The sequence below is a fragment of the Typopeltis vanoorti genome, chromosome 20 (assembly GCF_054136105.1).
Source record: "Typopeltis vanoorti isolate ZY-2024b chromosome 20, IOZ_Tvanoo_1.0, whole genome shotgun sequence".
NCBI classification, from domain to species: Eukaryota; Metazoa; Arthropoda; class Arachnida; order Uropygi; family Thelyphonidae; genus Typopeltis; species Typopeltis vanoorti.
Window position 1 is genome coordinate 75,213,764 of NC_143568.1, and position 19,752 is coordinate 75,233,515.

At 37.4% G+C, this 19,752-nt stretch overlaps 1 protein-coding gene across 2 annotated transcripts in view; it reads right to left on the reverse strand.

The window, feature by feature from the left end:
- LOC150095574 (uncharacterized) overlaps positions 1-19,752 on the reverse strand; it is a 148,531-nt gene that overhangs the window by 29,812 nt on the left and 98,967 nt on the right. For both annotated transcript variants that reach the window (XM_090410180.1, XM_090410179.1), the window contains exon 5: positions 13,570-13,707. In XM_090410180.1, the coding sequence (XP_090266306.1) occupies positions 13,570-13,707 (138 nt within the window). The remainder of the gene's footprint in view (positions 1-13,569; positions 13,708-19,752) is intronic.

A 19,752-nucleotide genomic window follows, 5' to 3' on the forward strand; every position in this document is an offset into this window, starting at 1 on the left:
TGTATATTATAAAATATTAAATTTTAATGATAATGATACAACTAGTTTCAGCCTTTCACAGCCTTCTTCAGGTATCCACTAAAGGTAGAACACAGTAATAAAATATATATATATATATATATATATATATATGTGTGTGTGTGTGTGTGTGTGTGTGTGTGTGTGTGTGTGTGTGTGTACTCCACCACTGAGCAATCAGACTTGTTTATATTGCAAGTAAAAGAAAGAATGACTATGAAAGAATAACTCTTCTAAATCCAGATGGTGTGAGAGATACAGGTGCAGAAGAGATTGTTCAGTTAATGAGTGCCCATTTCATTAAAAGCTATTGACCTGGTGAACGCAACATTGAACTCACTGTTACTTCTTCACTAGATGAAGAAACGCAGGTGTGTGAGGCCAAGGTATTAGAACTGTTGCACAAACTGAATAAGAATTCAGCAATAGGAACTGATGGAATATCGGCAAGTGTGCTAAAAGAGTGTTCAGCTGAACTGGCCATTCCTTTGACCAGGATGTTTAATGGTAATTCCATTGCACAAGGGTTGGTGCAAAGACTGATGTATCTGACTATTGACCAATTAGTAGGAGTGGTGGTGAAGATTTTGGAAAAATTGGTTAGGGCCTGCATCCAGAAATGGGTTGACAGTGAATCTCTACTTTGCAATGAACAACATGGGTTTACTAAGGGAAGGTCATGTTTTAGCAACTTCCTTACATTCTATCTATAATAATGTTACCATTGAACTAGACAAGGGGAATGGATACATCATGGAAGACTGTTGCATAAATTGGAGAAAATTGGTTTGGTTTATACAATATTAGCATGGATAACAGGATGACTAATTGACAGATATCAAAAACTGGTATATGGGAGACCTGAGTCTGCAAGGTTTAAGGAATCAAGTCGGCAAGGTTTGGGAATCCGAAGCATTGTCGTCTTGGCTTGCACATCCCCTGAGACACTTCGCAAGTGCAGCAGTAGATGGTCTCCTAGGGGTGATTCCTGGACACCTTCGGGTGACTGACTGGCCTGCTATGCTATTCCTCCTTTCCAGGGTTAGCAGCCCTGGTAGAGTTAAGGTTAAGGTTGGAACCTTCATCTCATCAGATGAAGGCTCTGACTCTTATAGGCCAGAGCCAGGAAACTCGTTGAGTGTGATTCCAGATGTCTGTTTCTTGTTTGGAGGTGCTCCTGCAACGTCCTAAGGAAGAAAGTTAAAAGAAACCTCTGCAAGGATTGTCATCAACCCATTTCTTCAAGTTCTCATCATGCTTGTTCCGGCAGTCAAGGAGTTCCAAATCTCAGACAGTTTGTGTGTCATGTCTGCAATCGTGCATTCTCCACAGCAGTTGGCCTTGGCATGCATCGCACCTCAAGACATCCAGCTGAAGCCAATGCTGCAATAAGAACTGAGCACGTCAAAGCACATTGGACTGCCGAAGAAGAAAAGATCCTCGCCGCTCATGAGATCGAGCTGACGGCTCAAGGGATAAAGAACATCAATGAGGCTTTATTTAGGGTGTTCCCATTAAGATTTTCAGATGCCATCAAGTGTCATAGACAGAAAGCAAGTTACAAAGCCTTAGTTCAAGAACTGGCAGCTCATCCGCCACAGGTAGGGACAGATAAAATCTCTGTATCTCCTGTCCCTGCCTTTGTATCTTCCAGCCTCCATCCTGCGGTTGAAGAAGAGGCTTTGATTCTCAGACTGAGATCATCTCTAGATGATCCTCCTCTTCTGGAATATAACCATCAAATTCTTAAATCTCTCATCCAAACTCACCTTCTGGGAATGGATCAGTTAAATGACTACCTCCATGCTGAATTCTCCAAACACTTGATGCCTCGTCAACATCTCCGCCTATGTCTCATTCTACAATGACTTTGTCAAAGAGGAAGCAGAGGAAGAGGGCCTATGCAGGCCCTCTATAAAAAGAACTGAGGGCAATGTGCCAAGACCATCCTTGACGGTGCTTCCCCTCCACCTCTAGCAGACTTGCATGACAATTTTGTTAAATTCTGGAGTACAGTCTTTTCTGCTCCACCTCCACATCTCCCTGATGATGACCAACCTACGATGTTGAGATCCATTCCTGCCCTTCAAATATACCAGCCGGTCTCCATCCAGGAGATCAAAGCAGCTCTTCTATCCAATTTCTCTGCTTCCGGACCTGATGACTTTCCTGCGGCTAGGCATTTGAAGGTGCCATTGAAGATTCTTCAAGACTTATTGGACATTCTCCTTTCCAGTAAAGCAATACCACCATACCTACATGCTTCAAGAACCATCTTCATTCCAAAGAAGGAAACTTCAAGCTGGGCATCAGACTTTAGACCTATTACCATCTCCCCTGTGATACTTCGACTCTATCATAAAATCTTAGTTAAACTACTTCAGGAACATATACAGCATGATTATAGACAGAGAACTTTTGTCCCTTAGGATGGCTGTGACGAGAATATATATCTTCTTTCTTCTCTTCTCTCTGAATTCCGATGCACCTTAAGCCTCTATATATGGTGTCACTGGACCTCCAAAAGACCTTTGATAGCATCTCCCTTTCTGCTCTCCTTCGAGCGCTGTCTATTGCTGGATGTTCAGAACCCTTTCTTTCCTATGTTATGGAGTTATACTTGAGTAGCTCCATCACTATCACTACAGGTTCCCGTGCGACTTCTATTCCTGCAGTGCAGGGTAATCCTCTCTCCTCTTTTCTTTAACTGCGTCATAGATAAGTTTCTTCACTCTCTTCCTAGCCATATATGCTATTCTTTAGGCACTTCTTCCTTTAATGCTATGGCCTTTGCGGATGATCTTATTATCGTAGCCTCTACTAAGGTAAGCTTGCAGGAACTCCTTGACCGAGCAGTTGACTTTTTCTCTATTCAAGGCCTTTATATTAATGTAGAGAAGTCCTGCTCTTTATTGTCATGACCAGAGGTCGTGACAAAAAGCTTAAGGTCGAGACTATAGAGTTTTCCCATTCTTTGACCATCCTGGAAGAGTGGAGATACCTCGGTATCATGTTCACCCCCAAAGGGAAGGTCTTCTGTCCCTTCTATCCTAGAAGCTGGAATTGCTTCTTTGAGGAAAACTCCTCTCAAGTCCCAGCAAAGACTGTTTCTCCTTTTCCACTATCTCCTACCTTGCTTTTACCACAAGTTGGTACTTGGTAGAACATATATCTCAGTACTGTCCTGAATGGACAGGGCTATCTGTTCAGCCACGAGATCATGGCTCTGACTGCCACTGACACCCCTACTGCATATTTCCACGTGAGGCTGAAGGATGGCAGGCTCGGGGTTCCATCACTTAGATGGCTGATCCCACACCTGCGACTGTACAGAATCGCGAAGTTAGAATTATCTTCTTCCCCTGTCTGCAGAGAGGTTTTTCTATAGCCCAATAATACAAGAAGACTTTAGGCAGGCTAAAGGCTGGTCCCATTATCAAGGTACCTTAATTGAGTCAGCATCCACAGAACACAAGAGATGGGCATCTCTGCTGTACCTCTGTATATGGTGCTCCTTTAAAAAAGTCATATCTGGTGCCTCCCCAGCATGATTGGGTAAGAAATGGCACCAGACTCCTCCCTGGGTTCGAGTATATTGACCTTATCAGGATGAGGATCAATGCCCTGCCCACTCGAGCCCGCACAGCTCGATGGGGTGATGACTCAAACTGTAGGGTTGGCTGTCACTACAATGAGACATTGCCTCACATAGCCCAGTGTTGCTTCCGCACTCATGGGGTCCGTGTGCGGAGGCATAACACCGTGGTCTCCATTCTGAACAACCGCTTTAGAAACAAAGGTTGGGAGACCACAGTGAAACCACATTATAGGACCTCCGCAGGTTTGCATAAGCCAGACTCAGTGATTAAAAGAGATGGTGACGTTTAGGTAGTTGATGCCCAGGTGGTGGGAACAGGGTGCCCACTAGCCTATAGCCATAATAATAAGGTAAACTATTATAAGAATAACCAAGATCTAGTCAGTAAGATACGGGAGGAGCATGGGGAAACTCTGAGGTTTACCAGCGCCACCATCTCTTCGCATGGTGTATGGAGCACAGATAGCTCTTAAAATAGTTATATAGAAGTTCTTTCCTTGAAGGCCCTACAGAGCAAACTGGTGGCATGGCGTTGCCACCAGAGAATGACTACAATGATAACTAGAACAGGCATAGGGTAAAACACTTGTAATGGCTTAGGCCTATATCAAGTCTGGACATGATGTAAGGGTAGTACTGCCCAGTACAAAGATTAATAATAAAAAAATAAAAATAACAAGTGTGTATCACAAGGATCAGTGCTTGGTCCATTGTTATTCAATCTGTACATTAATGATATTGGGAAGGATTTGACAAGCGACATACAGTTATTTGTGATGATGCAAAGATAGGTAGGGTAATCGGGAATGTTGCCGATATGCAGTCTTTGCAGAATAATTTGAATAGGCTGGAATTGTGGGCATGGGAAAATGGATGTCAGTGAATGTAAAATCATTCACTTTGGCATGATTAGATATCCCATGTCGTATTATATTGGTGGGATTAGGCTAGAAGAAAGTGATGAGGCTAGGGATCTTGGAGTGTTAATAGATAGGAAGTTGAAGTTTAAGGGCAATGTAGCAAAAGATAATTGCAGTGCCTTGATAAGAACTCACTTGGACTATTATGTACAGGTCTGGTCTCTGTTGCGATTCTGATATGTTGGAGAGAGAGAGAGAGTACAAAGGAGAGTGTTAAAAATGATATCAGGATTGTGGAATATACTGATTATGAAGACAGATTGAGAAATTGTAGACTGCAGACACTAATCTCCTCTTTCTCCTGCAAAAAGGAGAAAGAGGGGTGATATAATTGAGACTTACAAACTTCTGAAAGGGTCATACAGGATTTCAATTGATGAAATTTTTCAATTTATGGAAGGTGGGGAAAGGACGAGAGGGCATCCTTGGAAGCTGACAATGAGGGCCCAAGAAGGGTGTGAGGGCTAGATTTTTCCCTCAGAGGGTGGTGCGAGGTTGGAATGGATTACCTTTGGATGTTGCGAGTGCGTGCAGTGTGAATGAATTCAAGAATAAGTATGATAGCTCTGGTGTGTGTGTGTGTGGTATGTGGCCTCCCTTGATGAGTCTCTGACTCTATGGAGGTGTCTCTTAATAATAATAATAATATTGAAGATATTGTTCCAACATATCAGTAATCTCCATAATTTTGGGACAATGAATGCTCATCACTATATAACAGTATGGATTGTGCCACTGTTAATCTTCTTAATGATATCACTCACCATTGGACAAGTGTGTGATGGAAAAGTTTAGAGAAACTTTAGTTACTCATGAATTAAAAAAACATTTAATTGATTTGAGAAAGAGAATGCTTAAGGTGCATATCTTATGGCCAGACTTCTGTTTCTTGAAACTGAGTAACAAGATTTTTACATGGTCACATAATGATGGAGGATAAAATATTAATGGCAACAAATCCAGTTGTAATCCACTGTTTTGAAGATGACAATTGCAAACTATGTAATGCAGAAATAAACAAGGGTGGAAAAATCCTTCTAGTTAGAAACAAATATTATCCATCATTTTGAAGTTTGAAGATGAAAGTTCATTCTACTGCTTCTTTTTTTCATTTGCAAACTACATTTACTACAGAAATGAACACAAATTCTAGAGTATCTACTTCTGCCACTTTAAATATAGGTCCACACTATTATTCAGTAGGGTCTGATAATCTCATTAACAATGAATTCCGTTTTTCTCAGATCATATACTGATTTTTGGTAATATACCTAATTTTTAGACAAAATGACCCATTTCTTCTAAGAATAATATAATCTTTCTTGGTCTTTCTTGGTATAAATATATCACAATTATCACTGTCTCAACATCCAAGAAACAAGGTTCTCACTTTATCTTTGGCCAACTCAAACTGTAAAAACAACAAAGCCATCCAACCATTGAATTTACATCTGGATTCATCTCCTAAAAATTCTTGAGTCAGTGCAAAATAGAGAAATTATAATGATTAATTTCCTTCTCATGGCTGCTGTTTATTAGCATTGGCATTAGTAATGCACTCTCTCTTCTCTAAATCTGTTGAGATACAGTGTAGATAGTCATCACCTCTTTACACTGAACTTGGATAACCAATTAACTAAAAAATGACAGTATTTTTTTGAATCTTAACCTAATTTTATTACAATCAATACAAGCATTTGTAAAATAAGCACCACCACTATCATCAAATTTCTGATGTATCATCATGGGATATTATTATTATTATTATGCGACACCTCCAGGGAGTCCAAAGACTCAATGGACACCTACTCCACAACCAAATCCACCAACTACACCAACGACATCTACTGCCAGCCACCACTACTAGTATTTCCACACAATCACAAACATCCATGCCCACAGCCTTTTGGCTATAGAGCGGATACACTAATCGCTTGGCCAACCCGGCCGGCAAACTACTATGATAATACTACATGATAAGTTTACATTACTACTACTAACTTCATGTCATCAATTTCCCTCCAAATTAGTCTTATCTGTTACAACTCCAATATAGTCAGATCTTATATTTTGGTCTCCTAAGGCAATTCTAACTGCATCAGTCCACCTAATAATAAATTTAGTTTAATCTTTTATCCAAGTATGAGCAAAGTGATGAGGAAACAAAGTTTGCGCCTGAAAATATCTTCAGGACTGGGGTAAGGTAGTACAACACCAGGCAACTCGTTGCAAAGGTGGAGCAAGCTAACATTATGAGTTCGAGGTTATATCGTAGTGTGTAGTGTTCGTGCAAGCTCCTGATAAGATAAGTATTATTTTCAGTTATCGTTGATAAAATTATTTAATATTGCGTAGTTTTGTTTGCCTTGCGTATTTTAGTGCGTCTGTTTGTGTGTTTTTGGTGTGTTATAACTTATTATTTGATAAAACACGTTGCAATAATTATGGCACCTGTACGAAGGAAAATGGCGGCCAGTAATGATGGTTCGCCATCGTTATCAAAAAACGGCAGTATAAAAGAAATGAGTCAGTGTACTAGCTGTGAAATGTACGCTTTGCGGTCGGAGTGTGGATAGATGATAATAAAGGATTGAATGTGTGTAGAAAATGTAGGGAGAATGAGGAATTGAAGTGTATTTCAGATCGTGAGTGTGATATTTTTGTCAAACTTCAGAATGATGAAAATAGCGATATGACAAGGAACGGCAAGGTTGTACATGAGAATTATGAGAGTGTGAATGTAGAAAGTGTAAATGATAGTATTAATGGTTTCTCAGAGAATAAAAAAGATGAGATAGATGCATTGAGTGAGATCGCGTTGTTGAATGGTGCGATAGAAAGGGCAAAACAGCAGCTAGAGTGCATGAACAAAAGTTGACTGAATGAACCAACCAATAATAAAAGGTATGACAGGAAAAATAGGCGTATGAATGTGAACATGAACAAAATGAAGGATAGAGTGCTCTATGGAGACTCGTTAGTACAAGGTGTGTTAGTAGAGGATTTGACAAAATCGTAACAACCTGGTGCGACCATAAAGGATGTAACTGAGTCCATTAGAGAGCAAAAGGAAAGGGTGAAAGAAATGATTGTTGTGGCAGGTACGAATGATTTGAAAGGAGATAAAATGGAAATGATAGAAGACCTGAATGAATTGTTTGAGGTAGCAAAAGAAAAGAGTGAGAGAGTTAGAATGATTAGTCTTTTGCCACGGTATGACAGTGAAATGTTTAAAAGGAGGGCCATAATTGCGAATGACTTTATGCGTGGGTTATGTATGACGAGTGGTGTGGAATTTGTGGACGTGTGGAGTGAGTTTGATGGGCGAAAGGATCTATATAAGATGGATGGCTTGCATTTGAATGGTTATGGTGTAAGAAGACTTGAGAAAGTGTTGCTGAATGTAGTGGATGTGCAAATTCAGGGAAACTAGATTTGTTAAGGGGGGGAGTAGATATACAGTCCTTAGGGAGGCAGTTGAATGTAAGAATGAATATAATATGCTAGAGCAAATAAGGACAACAAACCAGAGTGGGATAGTTAATATAAGGCATCAAGATAGGGTTGGGGCTAATGGGGGTCTTAAATTCATGTACACTAATATTAGGAGTATTAGGAACAAGAAGGAAGAGTTTTTGGCCATGGTTGGCACTTCCAGACCAAAGGTTTTTGGTATTAGTGAAACATGGCTGACTGTAGATGATATAGCTAGTGGGATTGAATGTGATGGGTATAGTGTGTTCAGGAATGACAGAGAGAATAAAATGGGGGGAGGAGTATTGTTGATGATAGCTGATGAGCTACAGCCAAGGAGAATAGAAGTTGAATTGCAAGATAGAGAAAAGAGCACATTTGAGGCCATTTGGTGTGAGATTGTGGCTAGCAGAACTAAATATACAATTGGGTGCTGCTATAGACCAAGTGATGGAAAAGATGGTGGTGACAGTATGCACAAGCAAATAGAAGAAATGAGTGGAAGGAGGGTGATTATTATGGAAGATTTCAACTATGGTCGCATCAATTGGAGTGAGGAGAGGACACACGGGAGGAAGGAATTGGATTTTATGCGGTTATTAAGGGATAACTATCTGCGACAGCATGTAATGGAAAATACTAGGGGTCAGAGAGTGCTTGACCTAGTAATTACATCCGAGGATTTGGCTGTAACAAATATGACCACATTGCCACCAATCGGTGAGAGTGATCATAGGGTCTTGACTTGGGAAGTGGCTAAAGGTGTAGAATTTTCAATTAAGACAGGGTACATGTAGAATTATCGGGCTGGAAAGTATGACAAGCTTAGGAGTTTGATTGGCTCAGTGCCATGGCATGTACAACTGCAAGGACTAGAAGTTGATAGTGCATGGGAGGTAGTTAAGAAGTGCTTGCATGAAGCAATGGCTGACTGTATACCTAGAGTCCGAATAATAAATCAAGTAGGGGTTAAATGGATGAAAAACACCATTAAGCTTGAGCTGCAAAAAAAGAAACAACTATGGAGGGAATTTAAGGAGAAAGGTGACCGACAGGCACATGAACGGTATAAAGCGCAGGCCAGAAGGGTGACGAGTGTGGTAAGAAAAGCAAAAAAGGATTACGAAAGAACATTGGCCATGCAGGCTAAAGAAAATCCTAAACAGTTTTTTAGATATATAGCAAGTAAAAGGAAAAATGTACATGGCAGAATCATTTTAAAGAATGCCGATGGTAGGGAGGTAACTGAATCAGTTGAGATAGCTGAGTTACTGAGTGAGCACTTTGCAAGAATATATCATCCAGGTGGTGACATTGCAGAAATGAACAAACCAGTAGATTATACGGGAATTGTGGTGAATGAAGTGGAGATGAGTAGTCTATTGCATAACCTCAATGTCAATACATATGTGGGATTGGATGGTATACCAGCTCGTGTAGTATGAGAAGCAGCTAAAGAATTGTCAGTACCCTTGACCATTTTGTTTAATTTGAGTCTCGGGTCTGGGTTAGTCCCGAGTGGGTGGAAGGAGGGGAAAATAGTTCCACTGCATAAAGGTGGTTCCAAGACTGCTGTTGTAAATTACCGACCGATTAGCATATCAGGAATCATTGTCAAGGTCTTAGAGAAATTAGTCAAGAAAAGAATACAGGATTGGATAGATGAAAATGGGATATTGTATGGGGGACAACATGGTTTTGTGAAGGTAGATCATGCCTCAGTAACTTGCTCACGTTTTATAACACAGTGACGGCTGAACTGGATAGGGGTAATGGGTTTACAGTGATACTACTGGACCTTGCCAAGGCCTTTGACAAGATACCACATGGAACCCTAATTAGTAAACTGGAGCAGATGGGGATAGATATAGGGTTGGTAAGATGGATAGGAGGGTGGTTGAAGGAGAGATACCAGAGAGTGGTTTATTCAGGAGTGGAGTCAAAAAGACGTCTTGTGACTAGTGGAGTGCCGCAGGGCTCTGTTCTTGGACCACTGCTTTTCAATTTGTTCATCAATGATATTGGAAAGGATTTGAGAGGAAGTGTTCACTTGTTTGCTGATGATGCAAAGTTGGGTAGAGCAATTGTGAGTGCACAGGATGTCAAAATTTTACAGGATGATTTGGATAGTTTGGAGGACTGGGCTAGGAAAAATGGATGTCAATTTAATGTGGCAAAGTGTAAGGTTATGCACTTTGGGGTGAAAAGAATAGCAGCAGTATATCGCATTGGTGGAACCGTACTCCAGGAGATTGATGAGGCCAGGGATTTGGGAGTGCTGGTGGATAGGGAGTTGAAGTTTAGGGGGCACATTGCAAAAGTGACTAAAACAGCTCACCAAATCACTTGGCTTATGAAAAATACTTTAACATGCAGAGACAAACAAGTTGTTGTTCCTCTGTATTGAGCCTTGATAAGACCTCATCTGGACTTCTGTGCCCAGTTATGGGCACCAGGGTTTCTTCGTAATGGGGAGGAAGTGGAGAGGGTCCAGAGACGAGTGACCAAGATGATAGCAGGTCTGTGGAATGAACCTTATGAGAATAGGTTGAGGATTTGTGGGTTGCAGAAATTGGACGATAGGCGAAGGAGGGGTGATATGATTGAGACATTCAAATTACTGAAGGGTTTTTATAAGATTGATCCAGAAGATATTTTTGAAAATATGACTGGTGGTGGGAGGACTAGGGGCATGCATGGAAGCTGGGCAAGAGCGTGGTTGACAAGGGTGTTAGAGCTAGGTTTTTTACTTGGAGAGTGGTGAATGAGTGGAATAAGCTTCCAGAGTCTGTTGTGGGTGCCACGACCGTGAATGAGTTCAAGGCAAGATATGATAGATACTGTGTGAATGTTGAATAGTTGTTCCAGACATGATGTTAGGGCCTCCCTCGATGAGTCTGTCGACTCCTTGGAGTTCCCCGGAACAATAATAATAATAATAAACATCACTCCTATCTCAGTATCTCCCATAATGCAAAACACATCTCCTTGTGGATATGTATAATGTTATGCATTAAGGGACGGGCCACTACCCAGACTAGTTTCGACCTTTATTGAGTTCTCTTCAGTGGGAGCCAGGCCCAGAGGTGGAGATACCAGGCAGAAGCAATGGCAGGTCATCTTTACCTATAGGAGTTGCCAAACGGTGTGCCACCTTTTTATTAAATTACTCTGGATTTAGAGAAAGATGTTGAAAATTTATTTTTCACTTGGTTAAACTGTAATAAATTTAGTTCAATCCTTTATCCAAGTGTGAGCAAACAAAGTTTGCACCTGAAAATATCTTCAGGACTGGGTAAGGAGTACAACACCGGGCAACTCATAGGTGGAGCAAGGTGGAGCAAGCTAACATCATTCCTATCTCAGTATCTCCCATAATGCAAAACACATCTCCTTGCAAATATGTATAATGTTATGCATTAAGGGATGGGCAGTGGATGCCAGGCAGAAGCAATGGCAGGTCAACTTATGATGACAGGTTAGCAAATGGTAGGTTAGCTTGCTCCACTTTTGCTACGAGTTGCCCGGTGTTGTACTACCTTAGCCCAGTCCTGAAGATATTTTCAGGCGCCAACTTTGTTTGCTCACACTTGGATAAAGGATTAAACTAAATTTATTATAGTTTAATCCTTTATCCAATCTAACAAGTGAAAAATAAACTTTCAACATCTTTCTCTAAATCCAGAGTAATTTAATAAAAAAGTGGCACACCATTTGGCAACTCCTATAGGTAAAGTTGACCTGCCATTGCTTCTGCCTGGTATCTCCACCTCTGGGCCTGGCTCCCACTGAAGAGACCTCAATAAAGGTCAAAACTAGTCTGGGTAGTGGCCCGTCTCTTAATGCATAACATTATACATATCTGCAAGGAGATGTGTTTTGCATTATGGGAGATACTGAGATAGGAGTGATGTTAGCTTGCTCCACCTTTGCTAAGAGCTGCACTACCTTACCCCAGTCCTGAAAATATTTTCAGGCGCAAACTTTGTTTGCTCACACTTGGATAAAGGATTAAACTAAATTTATTATAGTCTAACCAAGTGAAAAATAAACTTTCAACAGTCCACCTAAATGTTGGTCTTTTTTTCTGCTATCCTGTTTTGCTAGCATTGGCACCTCTATTCTGTTTAAGTGAATTAAAGTTATGTATTTATGTATTAAAGTTAATACATTAATAAAAAATTAGAGTAATCTCTTAATACAACTAGAAACAGTAATTTTCTATGTGACAAAGAAAGTAAACACTAGGAAGCAACAAAGAAAATTACAAACACAAACCTCACAGCTTGCAAATAAGAAGGACTTTAACATTGATACATCCATTCACTCCTCCTAATTTTATTATTTCAAATCTGAGACTAGAAATCTGTGCCATCTAGTCTCTGATCAACTGTTATTTCTAACCAAGCTCTAAGATCCATAACTTAAAATTTATTTGAACAGCGTCATGTAAATGGCTAATTTATTGTTTTGATCTAATTTCTCTCTTACACCATACAAATCTATTCATCTCACTCCCCAATCATACTGGCTTTGTTTATTCTGTTATGTATTTTGATATTTAATTTGCCATGTTCACAAGAAATTGTTTCTAAACAGCTGAAATATTTTAAATGTTCTGTAGGTTCTCCATTGAGAATATAGCTGTTTTCCCAAGTTCCAGCCTATTTTCAGTGTCTTTTTATTGCTGCTTTTCATGCCAAATATGTGACGGCAATTATTCAAATTAGTTAAGGCATCCAGGAGACTGGTACTGGATTTATTTAAAATTATAACATCTATAAAGAGCTGAAATTAACATCTCTAATTTTCATATTAGGTTTAATGCCACTATTCTTCATAATGCAATCCATATAGATGAATAATAGCATGCACTCTTGTCTACTTGATTCTGCAAACCATCTTCATTTTTTATATATATATATAATATATATATATATACTCCTGACTACAACTCTTGAATATTTTCTACCATCATTCTGTCACTTCTTGTTTTATTTAACAATCTTTTAAAGTTATTACTCTAGATATCTAGAATATTTTCTGTTTTTAATGTCACCTTTATCATCTTCGATTCCTTTTTAATGCACTCTTTCCTCTATTTTTAACCTTGTTGAATAGTCTCCAAAACATTTTCCTGATATTTATCTTCCCATGACTTTCTTAGCTCCTTCTACACACTGTTTCGCTTTCTTACATTTTTCTTTGCGTTCTCTCAGAGCCCATGCTGACTTACTTGCTAGGTACTTTCAATATACTTTCTTCTTTTCCATGACTGCCTCTAATGTCCTAAGTCACATAATTCTGTTTTTTTTTCACCATATGCCTTTCTCGCTGAATTTTTCTTCAAAGTCTGTTACTAAAATTAACTGTATAAAGAAATTTCTACAACTAAGCAAAAGAAGCATTATGAACAAAATTTCACAATAGTCTTTTATATATATAAAACATTAATTTTGAAATGTTTTATTGGTAACTTTTTATATAATACAAATTAGTGAAATATTTTGATTTTCTTGTGGCAGATGTTTTCATTATGCTATCAAGAGTTAATCTCACCTTTGGAAAGACCAGAGGTAGTTCATCTTCCCTCGAGCTGGGAATTTCAGTATACATGAGTAACCAGAATAATACCCATATAACTCCTAAAGAGCCAAAAGAGTAAAACATCCATGGCCATGGCAGATGAGGACATATCTAAAATGAAAAAGCAAATTATATTTGACTCTAAAATAATTTACACATAGAAATTGTTAATACTTTAATAAAAAATTAGAGTAATCTCTTAATACAACTAGAAACAGTAATTTTCTATGTGACAAAGAAAGTAAACACTAGGAAGCAACAAAGAAAATTACAAACACAAACCTCACAGCTTGCAAATACGGAAATCTGTTTCTTTCAACAGTTATTAAGAAAGTGGATATATAATGTTCACATATAAGGTTTATAATGATGTTTTCTCTCAACTAACTTAAGTTTCATTTGTATCTACTTAGGTTCCTTAAAGGTTAAAAATAGAAAACTGGGAAGAGACAAATGCTCTTGAAATCTGAAATATTATTGAGCCATATTATTGTAAAATGCAACCAATTACAAAATGAATCAAGATCTTCCTTTTTAACAAATGCATGGCATGCTTTGCCCACAGATACCTGTTTTTGTCAATCCTTTATGCATTCCAGCCCTAACTAACTTTTTCAACATTCTCACCTCTACCCTGAAATATAAAGCACTCTCTGTAGTTTAACTCTGCTATTTTGGATTCTTAGCAGAGGTCTTACCTTCCCTTCTTCAGGACACCGTTCCTTGTCATGGGAAATATCAATTTGCCTGCACACATCTTTAACATACACTGAAATATCGCAAGTCTCACAGCTTTATTTACATTGTAACACCTCAAATTCATCAACTTTGTCTTCTAACAATAGACAACGCACTCCTCTTTCTCTAACATGAAATACACTGAAAAATATTACTATTCTTCCACCTTAGATGGGAGGTAGCAATGGCATAAATTCATATTTATATGTGCATGATCTAGATATAAACGTAAAGATGGAGCCATACATCCATTAAGGTAGCAATGGCATTAACTTTACAAATTACTCAACTTTATATTTATGTGTGGATGTACATGTAGCTTATGAAGATTAGATTCTTAAGAAGGCTATAAATAGTGAAATTCTTGGTAAAAGACCAAGAGGAAAACCAAGAACAAGATGGATAGATAACATCATCATATTGCAATCTTGACTAATGGTAGGTTCAAACTGGAGAAGTAAGGCTTTGGACAGGGCTGGAAATAACAAATCCAGGAGCTTAAGGCTCAAGTTGGGATGCACGGCAATAGGAAGAAGAAGCAGAAGTACATGTACATAACACCAATAGTTTAACTACAAAATTGTGTTCAAGGTCAGTTTTTAAAGTTTTTCAGTTTTTCCATATTACTTATGCAGATTCACTCAGTTTCTCTATTTCATTCTTTCACGTTGTTTAATTTTTATTTTTTTCCTACATATTTATACACAAATACATAAATATTTGCATGTTCAACTTGATTACTTAATTGTGTTGTGATTAATTGACCTCTAGTTATAACTCTCTCTCTCTCTCTTTCTAGTCATAACTTTTATTTTTTCATGTGAATCCCAAATCCCACTTGTAAAAGACAGTTTTGGATTAAAAAATTCAACTATCACCTAAACACATTCATAACACATCTATGTTCTCATAGTAGGATTCAAATCTGCAGCCTACTGTTTAAGAGCAGATATGTTAACTGCTCAGCTAACCTGGACAAAAAAATTCTGACTAGAAATCTATATAATGATCTTATAATTTCCTTCCTCTTACATATAAAACTTCTTTTAATAAGCCTACAATCTGTTGAGCTTTGCTTTAAAAGTTGATTCACTAATATGATTCTTGAAATTAAATCTCCTGTCAACCAAAACCCTTCTATTTATTGACACTTCTAAAGCCTGTCCACCTAACATTATATTTTTTTCTGAATCATATATACTTGCATCTGTTCACATTAAATTTAAAGTCCATTTTCATGTTTACCTTTTCTAATGTTTTAATACTGTGCTGTATAGAATTTAGTTCATCTAAAGAATTGACTACTCTGATCAGCTTCATAGAGTTTTAATATTTGAAGAGTAGGCACATTTTGCCTACTCATGAATGAAGAATTTGATTATCCATCCACAACTTGACTCTAGGTTTATTAAAAAAAAAAAAAAAAATCCTTCTAGAGATAAACATTAAATTATGAAAGATGTCCCTCAGTGTTATTCCTTTTGCACTATTGTCAACTTCCATCAAATAATGTCCCCCAGTTAGTATATTTCTGATATCTAATTAGCACTCCTCCCTTCAGTCTTACTTCCCCTTTAAAGATTAAATGATTGCTATCGAATTCTAAATAATTAATTAAAGTATCACTAATTCCTCTGAAGTTTGTATGAAAAGATCCTGTCTTCTCTAGTAGGTTCATATATACATTGCTTCAGATAACACTCATCAAGTTGTTCCTAGAATTTATTATGCACTGAATAATCAGTTCTTTCATTATTTCAATCAATATTTTAAATATAAATATTCCATTAATAATACTTTATTCTTCCTTATTTCTTTAAATAACTGGCTCATTGTAGTCTTGCTTAATTGAGCATTATCAAGATTGTAATATTCCCATACCTGACTATTTATTTTCTACTACAAAAAAAAAAAAAAAAAAAAAAAAAAAAAAAAAAAAAAAAAAAAACCAGCAACAACAAAAATCTCACAAATCAAATATCCTTACATGCAATACAAACTAAATACCCCCTGAAATCGAAAAGGTCGTCATTATCGATTTCCAAAAAAATGAATCCAAATTATGTTGTTCTGAATCACTAGCAATAAGAACCACTCAATGTGTCATAAACACAAAAATACTATTTACTGTTCCCCTTTGTGAAAATTAAACAAAATACATTACTTCCCTATACTCTCAAACCAGTCCAATTTCCAAATACGCTCAAACCAATCAAAAACTCTTCCTAACACATTTCAAAAAAACACCATGCAGCTCAGAGTTTTTGCTACTCATATCTGATGATGTTTTAACAAAATAGCCAGCTCCCATCATGTTTGTTGCTGCCTTATTATGTATATAACAGTTTTTTTATTCCTTTTCTTTATTCTCAGTTTTTTCACATCCAAAATCTGAGTAATTGATCTTTTCAATATTTATTTATTTTTTTTGTCTTTAGTCTTATGTTTATATTTTCTGCACTCAGCTGTCAGTATCTTGTGCTCATCGCTTTTAACTGTATACTGTTTTGGCTCTAATCAAATGCCAAGTTTTTGTCATCTTTACTTTTAAATTTTTTTACACAGGTATGTAAATTAATATCCTTTAATTAAAACCTCATTTCAATTTAACTTTTTTTTTTTATCCTAGTCACAAAGGCTCCATTGCCAAAAATGGCTTAGTTTTTTCTTTCCTAATTTAAACAATTTTAAGAGAATTATGACTTTTTCCAAAATTCTACAATATAAATAGAAGTTTTTATGCTTGAGGTTTGGAGTGTCAATGCTATTGTCAACTCAGAAAATAATCTATCTGCCTTGCGACTTATATGCAGCAAAATTAGTTTTCTTTCATCTGTGTGAAGGGTCAAAAACATAGTCCCAGTTCTCACTTGCCATAACGATGGCAGTGAATGTATTTCTTGTATTCCCTGAGGTGGAGGTTAACAGTAGGCCAGGTCACAGTCACAGGGCACTCAACAATGTTATAGTGGATGAAGTTTGTGCTTTGGTGAGTGGATCAGGTTGCTAATTTTGAGTGTGGTTTGAATATGATGGGTAAGCTCTCATTTCAGATGACCAACCACTTTCCCTGGACCTACCTGGGGTGTCAGGTCCCTTGCAGCTGTAAACTGTCCTACTTTGGCCAAACAGGCAGGATAGCAAATATCAGGATTTCAGAACACAAAGACTACATCTGGTTTTACCAGTACAGCCACTCTGGGTTTGCAGACCATGCTCTGGATACCTGCCACAGAATACGTTGGAAGAAACCAAAGCAATACACCACAGCAAGTTCAAGTATGAAAGATTATTCATAGAATCAGCCTCAGCTCTAGAAACGTTCCAAACCTCAACAAATTTGGGAGACTTACATCATGAGAACATCAGCCCAACGGCCAAGACAACCCAATATAGCCCACTAGGAGGCACCATTAGGACTTTAGGAACAACAGTAGTTTCTTATCTTCTGCCTCATTTGTTTTTTGTAGTTCCTGTGTGCACGTGTCATATTTGTATGTTCCCATAAAGATGGCAATGTGACATTGCTGAAATATAGGAAGTATTTATTAAAGTTTCTTTTAATTAATATTCCAGTATACGTTGCAAATTCCTTAAATTATTTAATAGTCATGTGTCACCAACGTTTATGCCTTTCTACAAAAATTACACTTGGATAAAGGATTAAACCAAGTATATAATTTCTTGGTATCTTTAATTTAGAGTATAACCAAGTGGAAAACCTTCAACAACAACTATCTCAAATCCAGAGTATTATAATAAGGTTTTTGGCAACTCGTATATTAAAATATGACGTCTGCATTACTTCAACCTTGGTATCACCTCTGGGTCTGGCTCCCACTGATGAAACCTCAATCAAGGTTGAAACTGGTCTGGGTGGTGACCCTTCCCATAATGCATAGAAGTATACATGTCTGCAAGGAGATGTGCTTTGCATTATGGGATACCAAGGCAAGTGATGTGAAGTCATACCTTTACCACGCGTTGCCCCAGTCCTAAAAATACTTCAGGTGCAAACTTTGTTTGCTTACACCTGGATAAAGGATTAAACCAAGTATATAATTTCTTGGTATCTTTAATTTATGGAGGGATGTGTAGCATCTATTTTTATATGGGGGTTATAGCAAATGGCTAAAGAAGTGTGGAAAAGGTTGAGTTTTGTGGCAAGAGCTGCATCATTAGAATAAATAGCCCTGGCTTTAAAGAGTTTTTTTTTTTTTTAAAGTCTACATAAACAGAAAAAGAAAATAAGCCTGTTAAAGACATATAATGTCTGAGAGGACGGAGAAATGTGATTTTAAAAGGTACATTAGTAAAGAATACACTAGTTTATTTAACTAATGCACTTTCAGTTATATGCAAGCTACTTAAATAAAATCTACAAACAGCTCAATGAAACTATAATGCCATAATCAGAAGACAAAAAGATGAGAAATCATAGGAATATAACAAGGATCTTTATTTAAGCTTTGTAGATCTGGCAAAGGCATAAAAGGCCAAGAGAAAAGCTGTTTCAAAATGTTATGAATTATATGGTATAAACAAGATATTCTATCAAGACGTACATAGTCTATATTTAGGTTGTAAGTCAATAATTACATAGGTGTACAGTATACCCTACCTCCATTCTTATTCATCTATATTGATCACATTATGAAGAAAAGTGTTATATCAAAAGTGGAGCTATTTGACTCTGCTCTTTATGTTATATCCCTAAATAAATCCAATGCATGTCTTTATGTTGCTATAACTACACTGAATAACTGATGTAAGAAATTTGGCATGAAAATCAGCAATAAAAGTACAAAACTTGAAACAAGATAACATGGAAAACATCAACTGCATTCTGAATGGAGAACCCAAATATTTCAGCTATTTAGTCGCAATTTTTAGTAAAAATGTCAAATTAGATCAAAACCAATAACAAAATAGATTACAGGGCATCCACAGCTTAGTCAGTTTCAACAATGCCTTTTAGATGGAAAGGAATGGGTTAAAATCCTCTCTAGAATGCACAGATTTTTATAAGGCCTTTTTTTAGCTGGTATCATAGTACAAATGGTAAGATTTTTCTCTCCCAGAAATTCACGTTTTTTCATCTTGTAGAACAGATAAAACAGTCTGAAAATACAAGTAACTGACAGCCATAAGATTAATCACTCTTATCAAATATTAATTAGTTTGTATAAAGTGAAGTTGTTTGGCTGTGACAAGCTGCCAGGCCTAACATATAAGTGGAAGATAACACATCATCATTTTAAGGCTAACCTATACCCTGAATGACTTTAAATTCTTAAACACAATATGCACAAAGCATAATTTAAAAAGTTGCATAAGAGAGAAAGAAATATCAAGGAAGGGGGACTTCTGAAAATAAATGATATTTGGGATTAACAATGAATAATAAACTTTCACTAC